Source organism: Toxorhynchites rutilus, chromosome 3 (genome assembly GCF_029784135.1).
Source record: "Toxorhynchites rutilus septentrionalis strain SRP chromosome 3, ASM2978413v1, whole genome shotgun sequence".
Lineage (NCBI taxonomy): Eukaryota > Metazoa > Arthropoda > Insecta > Diptera > Culicidae > Toxorhynchites > Toxorhynchites rutilus.
Window position 1 is genome coordinate 243,589,206 of NC_073746.1, and position 19,818 is coordinate 243,609,023.

Below are 19,818 nucleotides of genomic sequence, written 5' to 3' on the forward strand. Positions count from 1 at the left end.
TGTGTCGAATGTTTGCCGTAGGTATGGTCTGGGCTTTTTTGCAGTAGCTATGGCACTCCGGGGGAAAAGTTTTTAATAATTAGGAAGGTTTTTTGTTGTTGCTGTTGGTGTGTCGTAGGCCCCGAACAGAAGGAGCAGTCGACAGTCAATGGGACCCCCTGCAGGTTCTTTACTTCCATTCTCAGAGTGAATGATCTTGTTGCCGCTGCTGTGTTGTGTCGCACACATGCAGAGGGGAAAGGACTTTTCATTCATTATCCTTTGCAGGCATGAATGAAAAGGATATTCAGTTCCTGAGAGGTTGTCAGCGGTGGTTGTAACAATATTCGAAGCACAATAGCGCCGATTATTCTTTTTTAGTTTGCTGTTTAGACTAGAAATGGGCAGAAAGGTCCATGCATCCATTGGGACGCAGTCTGAGCAGTTTTTAATTTGCATAATGTTACCTGTCCTCGGCCGAATTGTTGCTGGACGAATGGGTACCGAAGTTCGACGCAGGAAATTCATTTTTCAACCTCACGTCCGCAGTGGTGGTTGGTGGTGTGTCCGAATGCAATTCCAGAAGCTCCCTACCCGCCGGTGATTATTTCATTGGGGGACGTGAGCGTTAAATAAACACATAGCGAAGCAAACTTGGACCTACCGGATGGATGCCGATGGCGCAAAGGTGGGATGAGCGATAAATTGAGTTGTGATCGGTTCAGGAAAGCGCCGGGAAAACATACGAAACAAATAAATCACTGCCCACCCAAAAACGAACCACGGCGCATACCTGCGCATCACACACACAATCACTTTCGGTATATTCTTGGCGGAGCTAATAATTTAGAAATGCCTCCATCAGCCGGCGCAGAAGAAACGAAAATTTACATAATCATAACAGTGGCCACCGGCAGCGTGTGCACCTGTGGGGTATAATAATCGCGTGCTACTTTATGGGATCCTCCTGCCGTCAGCGGAGGATCCTTTGCGTTCGCTCGTCCATCGCCGGCCACAACCTCAATCAGTGTGGGGTCAGCGCAGGATCAGACACGGAAGCCATACTGTCATTATCACTCGCGTCGCGTCTCCGGCAACGTGAACTAATAACACATCGCTGCCGCGGCGAGTGTCGCCCCCTTCGGGTCACTTCATTACAAAGCGAATTTCAATCAGCTACGCGAGTAATTTTGCAACGCTCCCGATCTTCCCGGTCGGGCCTACCAGGGGGTGATTCAGAGAAAAAAAAACATCAATATAAAATAAACAAACAGAGCAGACCGGGCATTATGTTCGCAAGTGCTCGCAAATTGAGGTTATAGATTGCGATTATGTTCGCGTAGTCTAGATTGTAATATTTGCCCAACGGAGCGGAGTGGAACATAGTTTCTCATTATTTATCTCATTACGTGAAAGTGCCGACGGAACAGCGTTCCTTTTGCCGCAGACTGCTATTAAGAAGCTTCATAAAGCGTTCGCATACATGGCGCTCCTAGAGAGCGTTATTTTTGTTTAGTTCTGCTAGCATTTCAGCTCATCGGGGTAATAAGCTGTGGGGAGGACAAGGGGGAAAGACGCCCATCTTAAGCAAAACAGGATGGACCATGCATTTTTTCTACGAATTTCACCGTTTTTCACATCTACCACGTAACCACACCTGTTTTCTTTGTAATGAAATGAACCAAAACGAAAACAAACAAAAATAACACCTTTCTGAAACAAGCGAGATAAGATGCCATACGCATTTCCAAAATGCAACAAAATAACGGGTCAAAATGTCAAACGACATCGAAGCGATTCGTTTGGATAATTATTGATTCGCTGCTTATACCTTCCGCTTCCGATATGTTTCGGCCAGTTAAAATCGTCAGATGCTCTCGAACTTTCGAGACATTTTTGTTATTGAACCAAAAACGTCGAGGAATTTCAAATTCAATATTTTTGTTTACAAACGTATTGATATGTACCGCTGTTTACAAATATATTGCTGTTCACAAATGTGCTGCCAGACTTTCGGTGATTATATTTGATAGTTTTTGTTTTGATTCTGAAGTTTGTATTTTTTGTAATGGGGGCAAAATTAATGTAAATGGGGCAAAATTAAAATGAAAATCACAGAAAAATTCGGCCAATTACGGCGTTTTCGAAGATTTTCATTGTGATGCGTTTCACTGATACGGTACGTCTCACCCTAAGTTCCTCTACGCGCAGTTGACTTCTTAGTATTTACCCTACCTTAATGACAATATCTTGATCATCTGTCAAATCAGCCACATAGAGTTGTATGTGTGTACACTCGCTCCATAAACGGTTTGGCAGTGAAGCGTTTCGGACGATTTTTAAGCACGATGCCGGGAGGAAAGTTTCTAGACGAAACTGAGTGGATATTAATCCGCGAATTGAAGGATATCGGCTTAAGCAACAGGGCGATAGCGAAGAGAACCAACACAGGAGAAACAGTGGTAAGAAATTCTCTCAAGAAGGATCTCAAATATGGCATACGGAAACAAAAAAAACAAAGACAACTCAAAGATTTCAAGCCGGGACTGGAATCGCAGTATGAAGCTTGGAGAGATCCTGGCGTCCTGGGATCCAAGGCAAGGCAAGTTTACAGTGGCGGACGACATTTTGGAACAGTTCGTGAGCCGCAAACATGTGCCTGCAGATGAGTGGAATAAAATTCCACAAAGAATGCCGGGTGATTGATTCAATGCCAAAACGAATTTATGAAACGATTCTAAAAAATGGAAAACCAACCAAATATTGGTTGGTTGATTAGCTGTTTGTGTTTGAGAGGCTTTAAACTTTTCACTTCATTCGGCTATATCCAAATATTGAAATTATCAGGTCCTTGTTTTAATATATTTTTGAGAATAAAACATGTGCTTAAAAGAATTTCCACTCCGAAAATGGGTTTTCATAATTCAGAATAATTGTTGACAATTAGACTGGGATGATCAATAGTGAAAATTACTTGATATTCAATACTATACTATGTTTATATTTAAAAATCTAATTTATAGTGCCGCTGTTCACAAATATATTGCTAGGTGACACTGTTCACAAATGTGAAGCCAGGATGGCCTTTTTATTTATGGGTTTTTATTTTGATTCTTAATAATGGAAGGTTTTTGGTAGTCAGAAACATTGAACTAATTTTGTTCTTTCTGGTTCTTAATACCTAATATTAAAATTGTTAAAAAAATACCATAACGGTTTTATGCTTTTTAGAAACCATTCAGGCATTAAACTTTTTTTTTTCATGATGGTGCGTATTACCCTAAGTTCTCATACCGTGTAATTAAACCCATTCGGAAGTGAGACAAAGCTGGGCTATCCATCATGGGTGTCCGTCAACCCGCCCGGGGGCCACAAAAATCGAATAATTAAATTAAAAAAAGATATATATGATACACCTATTTATCTAGATTCACATTGTGTTCTCGGTGCAGTGTGAATAGTCTGCACGGGTCTTTACGGGTAAATCCAGCATCCCATCCCTCCCTCCACCCACTTAGCAGCGCCGGAACGACGGAACGGGCAGGATTATTCACTCATTTGTTGCAGAAGTTCAGTTCGGTTTCAAGCCCGGAAGGAACGGGAAGATGTATCACATTCGGCTCTCGACTTTCATCCTCCATGTGTGGGAAGCCTTTGTGCATGGTGGGTGCCATTCAGAACCTTCAGACCGAGGGAGGATGGGAGCCTTGAGCAACGAGATAATTTTGAGGTTCGTTGGGAGATAATTGATTATGAAACCCCTTTTTGCGGTGCGCTGGCTGCTTCGGTCGTGATAGATCGGCAAAAGTGATCCCTGTGAAATTATACATTATTCATAAAGACAAACCGGGAAGACACGGACGGGAATCGGTCACATATGCGGTATTGTAACCGTCGCCGCTTTTCCTCCGCCCCGTTCCCGGTCGCGGAAACAATGTCCGGCAGGCATGTTACGGTGTGCGGGGAACACATAACCGGACATGAACTGGAGCAAACCGGAGGCGCTATTTTTATGCTGTTTCATAGAATGTTAACAGGACATATTTTTGCATAAATTTGCATAGAGCGCAGCGGCTAGAATGTGTGGCTTTGGTCGGTTTGTTAGATGGGTTGTTTTCATCGGTAGGGAGGCGTCGCTTCCAACGCATACATCACAATATTTAATTCAATTACGTTTGATTAAAAATCAGCAAGTTTCGACAATTGTCGTCAACTGTGGGTTGGACGCCCCAGCTGGAGCTCTCGAACATCGCCACAGTGCGAGTTATCGAGTGTCAAGTTTTAATGAATTTAATCATAAATTAAACAAGAAACCCGGTTTGTAGAGAAATGCAAAAAAAATGTAATGTACAGATGTGCAAGTGTGTCGACAGTGCGATGCCTAGAGGGAAAAGGTATATAATTTTCCTCTCAGCGTGGGTGTGTATTTTCCCCTCCTTGTTGACCCGGCGGACGCTATGATCACGGTTTCCACCATCATGGGCAATCGATCATACGAGCACGTTTCACATGAACTGAAAAACAAAACGACTCGCGAGTGTTTCAGCGCCTTGTTGTGGAACGCGCGAGATCCGCGAGTCACCTCATACTCACATACATAAATAAAGGTATGTTGGTTTGGTGCACAGGGTCCACAGGGTTTAGGGCACACAAAAAGTATATACTATAATAAATTATTTTCTGATCGACGATGATAGCGATTTTCTGCGCGGACGATGATCTTTATGAGACTGCAAAAACTGGGACGAGAAAATCGCTGCTATCGTATTAAATCTTGGCCCATCAACAAATCTGCTCGGGCGCGATGGTAACGTGACTCTGCTGGCTGGCAACACGGTCCGCGCGCTTTGACAGATGCGAAGGGACGCAGCGAACAAATGCCTTCCATTTCATTAGTCTTATTGTTATTGTTTAAATATAATTAAACCGTTAATGGACGATCCGCGCGGATATCCCCGTGCAATCGGCGCTGGTCCCATTTCTCTCCGCCCTCGGAACCGTTCCACTCTGTCTCTCTCTCGGCAGCCCAAAACGACTCATTGCATAAAGAATAAGATCACGACTTTCGGTGGTACTTATGAGTTTATTTCTTTCGATTTTGTTTTCATTTCCTCACACCCCGGAATCGGGAGAGAGAGAGAGAGAGACTCCAAGCCGGTAGTCGATGATGGTGCTGGCAGCGACGGCGGGTAGATCCAGGTCGTCTCTGGCGCCTGCGGGTTGGCCCTTTCGTGAGATCACCGCTTGTTGATCGCGAGCTCCGGCTGGCTAGCGGCGGTGACTTACTGGCCATTATCTTCTCCGCCACCCCGTCATCGCCCCAGTGCACACAAGCTGTAGTTTGTCGTCTTCGTTTTGTGGAGCACTACAAAATAATATTGAATTAAAATCGATTGGGACGAGACGACGACGACGACGACCAACCACCACGGGAGGATCGGTTTCGGGAAATTAAATGAAATCACGTGGTTCCCACAGCGGCGCGAGAGACACACACACCGTTCGTCGGACCAAACCGTTCGCCAGCTGGGGGAAGGAATCGAGGAATCGTAAAGCATAATCTGCGGCGATCCTACCGGGTCCGTGCCTCTGCTGCAGCTAATTTAATGCCGATTCGAATCTAAATGTCAAATTAGTAGCGACAATGCGTGTTCTAGGAGCGCGCTCTGTCGTACAACGTTGGGGACATATTCGCATTCGCGTTATCTGGTTACATGTTAGAAAAAAAAAATACACACATGCCCAGCCTGCGATGAACATTTTTCCTCCTATCGCGCTCTTGAGAAAATTTATTCCTCCCCTCGCAGAGCTTAGGGATGAGCGAGTAGACCTCCGAACGATTTATAGCCCACTCTAGCTTCTCCACCTTTTTGATAAGCGTCAACGTGTATATACACTATTAGCACTATTGAGCGGTCTTATTGTTCATAAATCACCAACGCTCTTGGTGTTTAGAAGGTCGACGTCGGCCCGCCGCTGACCTCTCCCGCTAAAGTAAACACATCACATGTTTTATGCAAAATGTAGAAGAATAACGTACCGTCAGGGAGAAAATGTTTTTTCATTAACTTTTATGATGCTTTTGGACATAAATCAAAAGGTTCAAGCCCTTGTGGGACGAAAGACCCGTACCCACACAAACACACACAAACGTGTCAAGTTTTCTGCAAAAGTTCAACGCATCGTTTCGGTTCCGAAATCGCCGCCAACGTCTAGTTGGCATTTACTTTTGCCCCAGCAACCGGAGGAAGCCGGCGAAGCGAAAGTTAATCCTTTTTCTGTAACTCAGTAGGCGGGTACTCAGTTTACGGGGTTAAAGCGAAATGTGTAACACCCCCCGCATTAAGGGACGAACAGCAAACAAATGTCACTCTTTCGTAGAGCGAGCTGAGAGGTGGAAGAAGATAAGAACAACCAGAAAAAAAACAAGCAAACCAAAACAAATGGCTTCAGTCGTCCATACTTATATGTGTGAAACGGATTAGCAGCACTTTTGTGTTTACAAACAGCACCAGCGTTGCCGATGTTCCAGTTTAAACTGGATTCTTCCAGTTTTTTTATGTATCATCCAGTTTTATCCTTTCTTTTTTGTTTGTGTGCATTAGTCTTACCCATTTCTTGTAAAATGAATTAGATTTTGATAGAATTTTCTCATTCTGAGAAAAAATAGTCGGGTATGTTTTTATTGAAATTTATATTTTTTATTCAATAATTTAACGATTCGGCCGTTAGTCTGAAATTTTTTTTCCGCCCTTGCCCAGGTCATCAACTTCTGTTCCTACAACTTCAACACCGATGTATTGGGTTGGGGAATAAGTTCATACCGTTTTTATATTTCTTTTACTTTACAATGATTTGTTTGCTGCTTGGCAAAGGGTAAGTTCGATAGAACTCTTTCTACTCTACAAAACTATGTTAATTGTAATGTTAATTGGAATACCCAGGAGGCAAAAACCAACATTTTTGACACCTGCTCTTCTTTGCTTTTCATCGAGGTCAAAAAGCTGCCGAAGCCGTCCCATGACATTTGCGACATGTATGGAGAAGGGGTTAAAGGCGAGTTTACAATGAAAATGGTTTCAAAGTGGCTACTTTGACGACATGAATTCAATGAAGAATGTCTCAAATCACGCTTGAAGAAGAACGGTCGCCAAACCAGTGGTGAATTGTCGGGAAAAAAATTAACTGCGATCCTAAAACGATTCTCAGACACCTATTCGACTGAAAAGACCTGATCGACATGGTCAAACCATACTCCTTCACGACAACGCCAGGCCCAACGCTTGCACAAGTGGTCAAAGCCGCACTCCAAGAGCTCGAATGGGAAGTCCTTCAGCATCCACCGTATTCTTCGGACATTGCACTGACCGGTGACCGGTGACCGGTTCCGGTTCCCGGAATAAAACGCTACAGAAAACGATTGCAACAGAAACTAACACTCAGAAAAAGTGTAGTAGGCTAGAAATACTGTGGTGCGGTATTGTATTAAATAAAATAAATTAACCGAGCAAACGTAACACCCCGAGCAGACGTATGCCGTCGAAGCTCGGTCGGACATTGCTAAAGGATCGTATCCTATGTTTCAAACTAAGCGGGATCTCAGGTTTGCGTGCGAGACACCGGCGCTTCCGACGGCGGATCGGCGGTTTACTGCTGCGATTTATTCCGGTCACGCCTATTACCATCTTCTCCGCTCCCTGTCAACCCATATGAAGAGCGTTAACTTGAATAACAGAGAGCTCCTTGAAAAATGGCTCAACAACTTCTTTGACACCAGACCAGGCGATTTTTGGCGGGACGGCATCAACAAATTGGTCGAGAGGTGAGAAGAGGTTATAAACAGCAACGGCGAAGATTATTCAATTTTTACCCACATAAAACCGTGTAGTTTAGAGGTTCTAGGAGCAAAGATCCACATATATTGTTTCATGGTAATGTTCGAGTGGTAGGAAATGTAATTTTGATTTGCTCGAATGATATGGTTAAATCGTGGTTTATTCCGCCATTCTATGAACTACGTATAAATAAAACTATACGAAGCTTCAGAGCAGATTCTATTTCTCAGATATTGAAATGGGTAAACAAATAATTTTAGATAAATCAAATACGATCTTCTTGAAATAAAACGGTTTTACAGGATCCAGTTTTTTTTAAGAGCAATCTTTCAGTTTTTTGAATTATTGGCAATCCTGCTGATATGGTCTGGTTAGCCGCAAACACTGAAAGAATTTGGTTCCGATCGCTTTGCCCCGTTCTAACATTTGACTCGATGTGAAAGCGTTACGTGTCGTTACACGCAGCAAGCCGTGGTTTTACGGCGTTGGGCACAAGAGCGCTAACGCGATCTCGCGGAACCTGCGGCCAAATGCGGCGAGGTAACCGCGCAGATTCGATAATCATGATCATTAAAGCGCGCGGGGTCCCGGCGTTGATCATTATATTGATCGTTCCCATCATCATCGTCAGTTTCATTATTAATGAGAATAGTGGACGGACGGACGGACGAAGTTTGTGGGAAGATGAGGAGACGACGACATCTTTCTGGTCGTGTGTTGTGTGAATTTGACAGTGTGTCCAAAACGAGTCGCAGCGTGAAGACGGAGAAGGAGTAGTGCACACCGCCGAGTGCCGAGTGCCGAGTGATCACGGGGCGCGAGTAGGTCACAATTTTTTGCCTTACTTCAGTGTGCCTTCTTAGCCTTCTCAGCCTATGCGTTCCGTTGTTGGTAGTTTGAAGGAGGGAAGAGCACTTCAGAGTATGCAATCAATCGAACGAAGGAGGAAAACAGCAGGGAGATCGCGGAAAGAGAATGCGATTGAGGTTAATAGTTAATAAAATCTCGGCAAGTCTCTCGTTCTTGGTGCGAGAGTTCCTGTCCGCTCGTAGCGCGCGGAGACTTGCAGTAGACCATCGTCGCAACTTCCGTAAAAGGTCAAAACATGAGACTTAATTCCGTTTATTCAAATCGTATCGCATATTTTCGGAAACGACATTGTCTACGTCGTGCCGTTGGGGTTTCTCTGAGCAGCTCGCGTAATGAATCAGGTTAAAAGGTGTCCAGAAACCTATTTGCGAGATAGTAATCTGGTCCGAACGATAAGAACTGCGCTCGTAATTGGCCGGGATCAAAGCCCTCGCGTTTTCTTGTTCATTTGACGGTTTTTTCATATGCCACCCATCCGTTGGCACTCTTCCGTGTCCGTTCACCGCCATGGTCAGTGATTAAATTGCTTAATTATAATTAATATCGGATTTTACAAATCAGTATCCGCGCTTGAAGTCCATTCCCATGAAGCTCACTGGCAGACAGCTACGGGACGCAAGTGTCTATAGCATATAGAGCCGATGAGATAACCAGGTCCGTTCGTTCCTGTTAGTTCTCCGACGGTACTCCAGCGACCAGAATCTCTCAAGTGGCGGGCCGTTTCGCGCGCTTTACTTGCAATTGTTGCATGTTTTGAATATTTTTTTACCGACAAGTTCAGTGGCCAGACGCTACCGGTAGCCAGTCAGCTGTTGCCGCTTCGTGAACCTGTTGCTGCCGGCTGCAGAAGGCCGGAACATGACAACCCAGGACGGGGGGAGGAGTGTGCACTCACCTGCATCAAGCTAGCGTGCACAAATCTGAAGTGTGCACACACATCTTCTCGTCAGCCCCTGCGCGAAGAAATGAGGATCACCTGAAGCCGGTTCCGGTTAATAAATTCTAACATTATTCGCTCCCTAGTAACTCTCGTAGCTGTTATCTCCTCGTGTGTTGTTTACATTGGCGAGGCATTCCCCGCTGCGCAGGAGAGCACTAAGACAACCCCCCCTCCTACCCCGCATTCACCACGCTCGCGATGGTCTAGTAAGAATGTTAATCTGCACCCAGAGTGGTGCATTTTTCGCACGTGCAGCTGGCAATTATGCTCGTGATATATGAGCTACGATTAGCATAGATTGCAAGATCGAAATAATTGCAACCGGGATCGCTGGCGCTCTGGAACGCTACCGATTTGAATCGTTGAACTTCGCTAACGGGAACAGCAACAGTTCTTTCCCCGAACGGTCTCTTATCGCCACCGCCGGTTATTTTTACTCCGGAGAATTCAACAGAAAACCACGACAGAGCAGATAACACAACAGCGCGGCCGAAAATTACGACCACGATCCTCAGCGATCATCCTCCTTGCGATCGCCGCTGTTTTTGGACTGCCTGTTATCTGTCCCTTTTTTTGCCGGATTCGATTGGGTTTGCTTCGGAGAACCATCTTTTTTTTAATTACCCAGCTTATCGCGAGCGCTACAGTAAATACCGAAAAAAATAATAATTAAACATTCGAATCTGGCTCTCGATTGATACACGAGGTGGTGAAGTAATGAAACTCACAAAAAAACCGTCGCATTGTCAAAACAACAACATTAATAGACAGAGAGAGAGAGTGGTGTACAAATGCTGACTGTGTCTGTCCGTGTATTTACGTACAATGGCTAAGAAAAGACTCGCGCTATTGACCTCTGACCGCATTTGGCGAAGTTGAGGTTTTGTCATGCGGTGTGTAATGCAAAAATGACGCCCATTGTCGCAGCAAGCAGCTTATGATATGATAATCAAACTCAATGCCTACTACTACTACCACTTTGGGGGCGCACACTGGGTAATAATGCTGATGATGGTCATTTATATTTAAATTGAAGAGGTTACACCAAGCGAACGACAAGAAAAACTTGTTATTAAACCAGTTTAAACACACGCATCCCGTCGCTGTGAGCACTGTGACAGCGCATCAGCCCCTGGTGTTTGGCGTGCATACGGGTGAGATTAATTGATGCTCGGTGACATTTGACCAGATTCGGGTACAATCCTTTCTGGTACCGGCGCCATTAATCGTGAAATAACCGTTTCGTCAAACGATGAGATGAGTTCCTGTTCCTCTTCCAACCTAGCGCGCGGTTGATTCATCATCTGTTCTGAGGCACGGCACAGCATCCCCTTCTAGGTAGGGGTGAAACGGAGAAGAACATTTTCGGTGATCCGAGAGTTCAAGATGTTCAGGTAGAGGTGACTGGGCGCCGGAAGAAAGCGAACGCGAGAGGGCTTTTTTGCAGCAGCAGCCTCCGAAGGAAGAATAAAAAAAAACAATCTGGAAAAAGGGTGTTGCACGGAATGGGTGTCAAATGTCAGAATTGCCGCTTTTTAACTCCCCCTTGTGAGGACCGGTTGTTATTTTGTTATTTCAGTGTGCTTATCGGTTAATTGAATGATGATGCTCTAGAATGCTGTTGGCCTTTTTTTGTTGCTGTTGTTGTTGGTTTTAGTTTGACGCCATGAGCCAGGAGAATTGAGCTGTTTTGTTGTGATTAGATCATAATGATTCCGGTTCATTGTGTCGAGCAGGATAATGATGTCAATGGATTAGATTGAATGCTATTGGGTCGTTTTCCGGTGGAATTAATGTTGATAGTTTAAATTAGCAAATTAGTGGTGATATTGGTTTTTTTCTATGCATTTCACTCGAGAGTGTTGGGATTGTGTATCGAGGTTTTAACATCATTTTTCTGTTTAGCATTTTATCTCATCATATTTAACTCTTTCATCGCAGACCCGTGACAAGTAGAAAGAGTGGTCCCAGAAATTTCGATATCATTCTTAGGATTTCAAAGACAAAAATTGAAAATCAGCACAAAATATTCATCCATCGTTTATTTTAACAGGAAAATTTGTGAATAGTATAGGTTAATGGCCTAGAATGAGGCACACATCATAGTTTTTTTTCAAAACTTTAGATAGTACATATTAAATTATCTGTACATGGGGGATAACTCAGTTATTGACAGAGGCAAACCAGTCCAGGAGGCTGAAAGCCTCTCAAATAAAAAATGAAAAAAATCAATTATTGACGAATGACTTGGAAGATGACTTTTACTTGCTAACCTCGAGTCAGCTCGGTAAATGATCAAACCTAAATAAACCCTGTAAATGATCAAACCTTGACCCTTGCCCGGAGAGAATCTTACCAAATCGGACGTTTTGTCAAATCAGTATAAAAGAAATGCGTTCCTTATATACCTTGTTGGATAGTCAGTTCACAATGAGTATTATTTCGAACGAGATAATATTTTTGTAGCATGTACTCTCTGTATGCTTTCTGTTTTCATTGGAGAAGAACAAGGTATGCCTCATTCTTCACTCATAGATTTTCGTTTTGTTTACATCAACGAAAATCTATGTAATCTGGGGCCCGACAGCCTCACAATTTTTTGTTTTAGAAAATCGTCCCTTTAGTTTTGAAAAAAAGAAATATCTAAAAAAATACATTTTCGTCGATTAGTCTCTACACCTCTTGACTGTATATAAATGGTCCCATAATAGTCACTGTACTTAGTCACTGTAAATTGACTGCACCATTTTCGTTTGTTCTAGTACCAATACCAAGAACGAAAGTTCATTGTAACTTTACCATCCTAAAAATATGTTTTGTTGGCATTTGTACCGTTTTGTCTTAAACTCCGAACACTAAGGCTTTGTTGGCCATTAAACAGTGTCTCATTACTCAAAATGGTACTTTTTCGCGAAATTAATGTGGTTTGTGGATACAATAGAGGATTTCATTTGTGCACCATAAAAGCCATACATATTCATGGTGAAAAACTATTAATATAAGTCTGATTACTTTTGTCTCAAATTATGAACACCAAAAATGCAAGTTTTGAATAAAATCATAACTTTTGAGCTATTAGACCTATTCAGATGATCGATATATCAAATTATTATGGCAATTAGCTATTCTTCTTTGGAAAAATGCTATACTTCCAAAAATTTGGATTTTGTGCTTCGAAACTTGATTCAAATTCAGAATTTTCTAACGCAAACGTATTATCGCTGGTTTTGCAGTCACTTTTTTGCAAATGCTGATATCATATAATATCTTATAGGCAGTATCTGTGAATGATGTTAAAAGGAAGCCTATACCACAAATAATGTCACGGTTTTCATTAAGCAATTATTTATAACATTAAAGTTCAGTAAATTTACATTTTAAAATGAAGTGTTCGGAATCTGAGGCAAAACGGTACATTGTGTCGAAAATGGAGTGAAAGCAAAAACAAGCTTGTGAGGAAATTCTATACAAAAGTGTTAAAAATTTAATGATGGTTTTCACAGTAAAACAGCTGATTCGAGGACGACATTGTTTTTTTAGTCGAAAAAGGTATAAAAATCGATGGAAAGTATTACCTGGATGAGATTTTGATGAAGAACGCAATGCAACGGGCTGGGAAACCCAACAAAAGCCCGTATTGAATCGTCAGGCAATGTGCAACAAGTATATATTTATCTAGAAAGGTACAGATTTTTACGATTTTTTGGTACAAATTCTGTACGATACAGACTACAGATTTCTGTCCAAAGTATACTCCTATCCTCGGAAATCTCGAGATCTAATAATTTGATTAAACATCGTGGAGCAGCTCGAAACGTTTCACAAATGATAGTATGCACTATAAGTTTAGTAAGAATATGTATAAGTAATGAAACAGATTTTTTATGCAACCAATTAATGGTACAAATTTTTGGAAGAAAAAGTACAGATGAGAAAGATTTTCAATCCTTCCAGTACAGATTCAATCTGTGGCCTCACTGGTTCCGGTTCCCACGAAGAAGACGTTCCAAGACACGTGTGTGGCCAATTTTTCTTCACTGATCCCCAAGAATGAGTAGCTCTCAAACTCACCGGATTTCAATGGGATGCATTTCTCCATTCGGCTGAAATTGGAGCGCAACGCCTGCTCTTGAAGACGCACAAGTTTCAATGTTTTGTGAAAATATTTGGTTAAAGCATGGATGGAAATTTCACATTATATTTGGACCGATTGTTTGGGTTTTTTTAATGGCTAGATACAAATAGACTTTTTTTTAAAAGAAATGTACAGAAAAAACTTTTACGATTAATTATGGGTCACCCGGCAGAGTGGTATTACTCATTGATTTTCATTGCCAATCCCGGATTCAACAAAACGCCTCTTAATCTCCGTTCTATCATAACATTTTGCCTTTGTCAAGAATTCGGCCTACTTGGATGAGCAAATGATAAACAAACTGCTTCAAGCTGACTATTCCGACGTAATTCCCCGTGTCAAAAGTTGTGTCCAATGAATTCATTGTATGCAAGAAACTGTTCGAATGAAAGTCCGCTAGAAATAGGAGAGAATAATAATCTGCGTTCAGACATTTGCGCTTGTGGGACGTGAAAAACTAGAATCAGCTGTATTGCGAAGATACGAGTAGCAATTCTATCCCGATATACAAGACTTGGTGGTTAAATGTTTATATCGAGTCCAGCTATGCTCTTACAACACGTGATATTAACATTCCTTGAAAGACCATCAACCATTAGGGGTTTTCGTCAACGCAAAACTATGCTACAACATTCGAAAGGTTCCCCAACTCAATCGGATATTTTTTAATGGGTTGAATATGACAATGTTTGAAGAGGGCTTGAACTAGGTGTTTTCGAACGTTCTCCTGTTCTAATGACCGGACAATGTCTGAATTTTGTTGAAAGCTCGAAACATACACTATGTCAATGGAGAGTATTGATTCAAAAAATACTGCGGATTCCGGGAAGAAGTTTTTTTAAATATATTCCCTATCTCGAAGATACTCTGTTATAGCTTCTTACGTCCAACGTGATATGGTCTGCTGAACCAAACAAGGAAAGGCACTTCATTAGGAAGGACAAACCTTTTTGAGGAGAGACGCAAGATTCTAGTGCGACTATCATTTATTTTCTGGTAGTGTCATTAGTTCAAGGCTCCTACAGAAGAAAAAAAAACGTCGTGTTCTGAGAGCACGGCGGTTTATAGGAAAACGGAGCAAGAAGAAGGTGGGTGAACCACAAACTAGTGCAACTTCAAAGAGAACCCACACTTCAGAAGGTCGTCAGGTGGAGCAAAATTCACCTGAAAAACTACAGCAATGGACCGGGTTTATTGGCGTAAGCTTGTTGTGAGGAACCACTCTCATTGTGGGAAGTAGTATCATTGTAAATGAATCAAAATTATCGAAGTATGCTCTATGTACTCTACGCACTCGGGAAATATATCGAGAACAGCGTGCCCGACGCATCAATTCCATATTCAGGACATATTGAACGTCTGAGTACAAGCTTTCAATTACGATTCGCGAAAACTAGTCGGTGACGAGGGCGTTCAAAATGATTTTCTCCAAAGCCAAGAGTTCAAAGTCATTTAAATGCGATTTAAATGCAACTTTAACACACTTTTAAGGCCTCTATATTTCAACACTCTCTCTCTTTATAAGCTTTCTCTCTATTTTATTTATTGATTTAACCAATTGTGCATAATTGACATGAAGATGAGAGATATTAGGAGGGGAAAATGGGTTCGTTATACGAATGAACCTTCTGAAAGATGATCGTTGATTGTGTATGTTTATACACTTCGAAACACAGTACCACCATTATCGAAAACAGAGCGTTATTATGTTTTACACTGCTCTTAAATTCGTTTTTGTTGGAAATCCCCGATTCGGACAAATACTGCCGATGAAAATAACCGCAAGGGGGTTAAGATTTGGGAAATACAATGCTGATTCTGGTCAACCACAAATCAGAAGCGAATAAAAATGTGACACCAATTTGGGCTTCATAAACAAAATAAAAAGTGAATGACGAGCATTTTTTCGGTCACGTTAATCTACTGTGGTGTCAATAGAGAGTTCCTGAATCCTTCAACTTAAGTAATCCGTTTCAAAATTATGACCCTCTCTTATTATCCTGCCGAAACAAAATATTTGCATACAAATTCATCAAACCCAGAGCTCCTCACAATAAAATGCGTATTATCGCCAGATTGGAGAAAAAGTATTTCCAATAAATTGCCAGAAATGCAGCAAAAACGAAATAACCAAGAACCAGCACCAGCAAAAAACCAAACCCAAATCATCCCAAAACCTCACGCGGAGCTTCTCTAAATAAAATCATAACAATTACGCACATGCTTTCCGCGGATCGCGGAGTGGCGATCCTCTGTGTGTCGTGCGCCTGCAGAATCCCCGGAAGAGAAGAATGCCCTCGAAGGAAAATATCGCAAGAGACCTGCACCAAGAATAACAAACGAACAAAAAAGTGCATTCTCACATGTACACCGACGGGGAAAGTGGGAAAGGACGGGCGAGCGGGCCCCTCTTCGCTTTCTACCGCTGGTTTTTTTTCCGATAACGCACCGAGAAAAAAAAGAACCAAAGGTAAAAATCAAATCTTATGAAACTCCCGGGTCGAGTCGGGTCGGGCTCTCCTCCGAAGGGAAGTAGTCCTGTGTGTAGAAAAATTACTTTTTTATGCTTATTTGTTTTGATTAATTGTGTCTCAAATCGGCGGGAGAATGGTCCACGCGAGGCCCAACGACGATGGCCGGCGTTGGTGCCCCTCTCGCACGGCCAAACAATAACACACACACTTGCGGAGTGGTCGTCCCCTCGTTCTCCGCTCCACTATGTGGAGGAACCAGGGGGAGACGGGAAGCAATTTCACAATAATCATAATTTTATTAAGTCCCCATTCTGAGTGAATGGAAGAAGGTTTCGGTGGGAATTCGGCTTTGGCAGAGGCAGATTGCAATCTAAGATACCCCGAGATGGCGGGAGGGAGTGAAGGAGCGAGTGTGTCTCACGGTTTAAGGGATAAATCCGACGACGACGACGTCGGTTCGCGTGTATAACATATGTAAGTCTGGCTCGGTGGAAACGATTCCGCACGTTTGGCGGAATTTATGCCGGGGATTTCGTTCCAGAGCGGATTTACTGGATGGATATGAAAGTTTTATGAGGATCGTTTTGAACTGTTGTTGTTGGTGGGGGCGAAGGGCTCCGAGACTTACCTTCACATGTGAACTGGCCGTAATGTTTGCCTGAGCTCTTGTCGCCGCAGACGACACATTCGATGTTTTGATTTTTAATGTCCTGTTGGCTTCCGTTCTGGGAGTTCATGCTCTGGGAGCCAGGTGTAGTGCTCTGTTGCAACGAGAGGAACTCTTTCTTTTCGACGGAGGTGTGCTGTGAGACTGCTAAGCTGCCGGCATTGTGCTGCGACCCGGAACCGGTCACCGATGATATGAAATCTTTCTTATCTACAGACGAGTTCGACTGCATTGAGGATACCGAGGGTGGTGCGTTGGCACCACCGAGGGTGGTGATGTCCTCACTTGTGCTAGACACTGGCAGGTGGGAACCAATTGAGGTGGGATCCCGCCAGGCTCCGTGGGGAGGTGGCGGCACTAGGGCCATCCCCCGAGGAAATCCTAGCTCGAGGGCCCCAATCTCGGAACCTTGTCCGCGCGGGTTGTAGAACCCGGTCGCCGTCGAAGGCGACGGACACAGGACTCCTCCGCCGTACATACTGAGCGAGTTGTGTGTTATAATATTGCTACCGGTTTTGGCCCCACAATCGGGGCCTACGCTATCGAGGAAAATTTTTCCTGTTTAAAAAACCGTGAGTCGCTAAAACTGCTCCTCTTCCGCGTTGCTTTGCAGTCCGGAAATTCACTCTCGTTTGGCACAGCAAACAAACAAACAAATGAAAACAGAAACCAAAATCAAATCAAAGCTTTGTCTTATCACAACCACACTACAATCATATTCATATGCCTCGATAGTTGTTGTTTTCCAATCGCTCCACACAAACAATATCACTTGTTTATTCCAAACGAAGTCCGTTTTTTTTCTTCTTTCGTTTCGTACTTGCTTCAACGCTCTAATCACTCCACAGAATCACTGCCGGGACACGTGAATACCGCTGGCGATCACCAATATCACGAAATGTTTCACGCGAAATAATTCACTGTCACTCGCGTGTACTGGGCGAAAAGCAGGTACCACAGGGTCACAGGCGCGCGTATCGATCAAGTGTTATCACGGTTCGTGTCACAAACGCTAGTAATCCAGCCGTTTTCCGAGAGCACCGGAATAAACGGACACCGGGAGAAAAAGCCAGACGGGAAAAAGTCACTTTTTGCAATAGGTCGCTGCTGATAAGCCGTCGCCGCTGGCTAGTTTAAGATTACACAAATGCGTCACACACAGTGGTAGAAAGTTTCATTGACTTTCCAGTCTCTGCCGTCGCACGAATCTCAAAAAATCACGTTGTACAAAAAAATCGTACACAGACAGCGCACCGCATACAGCCACTATTCAAAAGGCCTTCTTGTGCCTGACTGCCTAGAACAGTCAGTGCAAAAGGTACGCGACCCGACCCGACTCGACTCGACCTGTTTACCCCACTCTCACTCACACCCAAACGCAGAGCAGCGCAGCCTCATACACATTACACACGCCCCGTCTCGCTCGGTCCTACGCCCTGCGACTCTGACTGACTGACTGACTGACAGTGTGCAATGCTCGCAGACTGTGTGTTGGCATGCTTACGATAAACGTACAAATCCCAGCAGGCCCCGAGAGATCACACGAAAGAGATGACAGGTCTGATCGGCGGTGTGTGCGTGTGCCAGAGCAAGAGAGAGCCACTGCCGTACACACATCACTGTAAGCGGTAGCGGCTGTTACTTCGAATTACACGAATGAGAGATGAAAAGTACGGTCCACATTCTCCTTCAGGTCCCGGTCGTCCCGGAGTTGCGAGAGAACCAGCGAAACCGATCGAAAGTTTTTCCCTCGGTGGAAGGGACAAGGGGAAGGAGAACAGTCAAACAGCCACGGTCGAGGTTGTGCTCTCGCACACAGAGTACAAAAAAATTGCCCCAGCCCTCTTCTCCTTCCTAAATCGTTCCGGACTCGACCTCTGACAAACGGCTCAACAGATGTGTGCGTGTAACCGCTAGCCACGCCTTCCTCGATATGGTGCCTCGATATTGGTCTTTCCCGTCAACTGTTATACGCCAGCAATCGTCCAAACTGTTCGAAAACAACCGCAAACCAGCGGTTGTCCCGCTTTCGCTAACCCTCTTTCATTCGCTCCTCCGAGACCTTCCTCAGAGGAGGAAGGTTTACGAGAAGGTTTACAACCTTCTCGTGTTGAAATGTAACGCAGCGAAAATAGAGTGGAGTGGGAAACAGAGCACCCGTTGTGACGGAGCGCAAACACAAAAAAAAAGACCGGACGAGGAAAAATCAGTTGCAGCTCGAATTCTCGACGGGCCGCACAACCGCGCGGGAGGTTGGAGAGGTGAAATTCCGTCAAATCGAATTATAATCGAGTCGTCACTTGGGCCAGCCTTTGGACTTTCGGGCTGAACTTAGGAAGCCTGGCCCGGCCCGGCCCCCACCTAATCATGCCTTTCTCGCTTTAGCAGAAAGACCGAACGGCTTTATCGATCAACGAACCGTTCCGGTGCTGGACGACGGAACCGTCCGTCCGTTCAGAGAACTTGGTTTGGTGATGGTGACAGTTGAGCACTGAGTGACGAGTGACGAGTGAAATGTTTGTTCTACTCCGGGTCCGAGGTGCGGTCAATGTTCCAGAACCGGATAATATTTTTTTTTGCACTGCTCTCACTCCCTTCGACATTTTTCTATCCATCCAACGAACAAAACAGGACATGTCTCCCGATGCCGACGACGAAGAGGATTCGCGTTGAATGCAGAACTCGCGACAGAGATAGAGCGAACGTTTGGCGCGGGAAAATCTAGTTCAAATGCGATGTGCGGACTCCGTTTGCGGCCCATTTCATTATGCTGCTTCCCTTTTGTTGTTGGACGTTTAGAAGATTATCCACTGACCGGACGCGGGGAGCGTTGCCATAGAGAGCTGCCCCGGGGCTTAATCTTGGCCGCCGTTCGTTGTTGCTATGGAGCAGTCGTCCTGTGGCCTGTGTTCCGGTTT

The 19,818-nt window shown here is 43.9% G+C and overlaps 1 protein-coding gene across 2 annotated transcripts in view; it reads right to left on the minus strand.

Annotated features, from left to right (window-relative positions):
• The window catches only part of LOC129776648 (nuclear receptor subfamily 2 group F member 1-B), a 129,681-nt gene extending 111,316 nt beyond the window's left edge, over positions 1 to 18,365 (minus strand). The window contains exon 1 of one of the 2 annotated variants that reach the window (XM_055782410.1): positions 16,862 to 18,365. In XM_055782410.1, coding sequence (XP_055638385.1) covers positions 16,862 to 17,378 — 517 coding nt within the window. In that variant the 5' untranslated portion in view covers positions 17,379 to 18,365. The remainder of the gene's footprint in view (positions 1 to 16,861) is intronic. The other variant, XM_055782409.1, reaches the window with a different exon arrangement.
• Between the last annotated feature and the right edge of the window lie 1,453 nt (positions 18,366 to 19,818).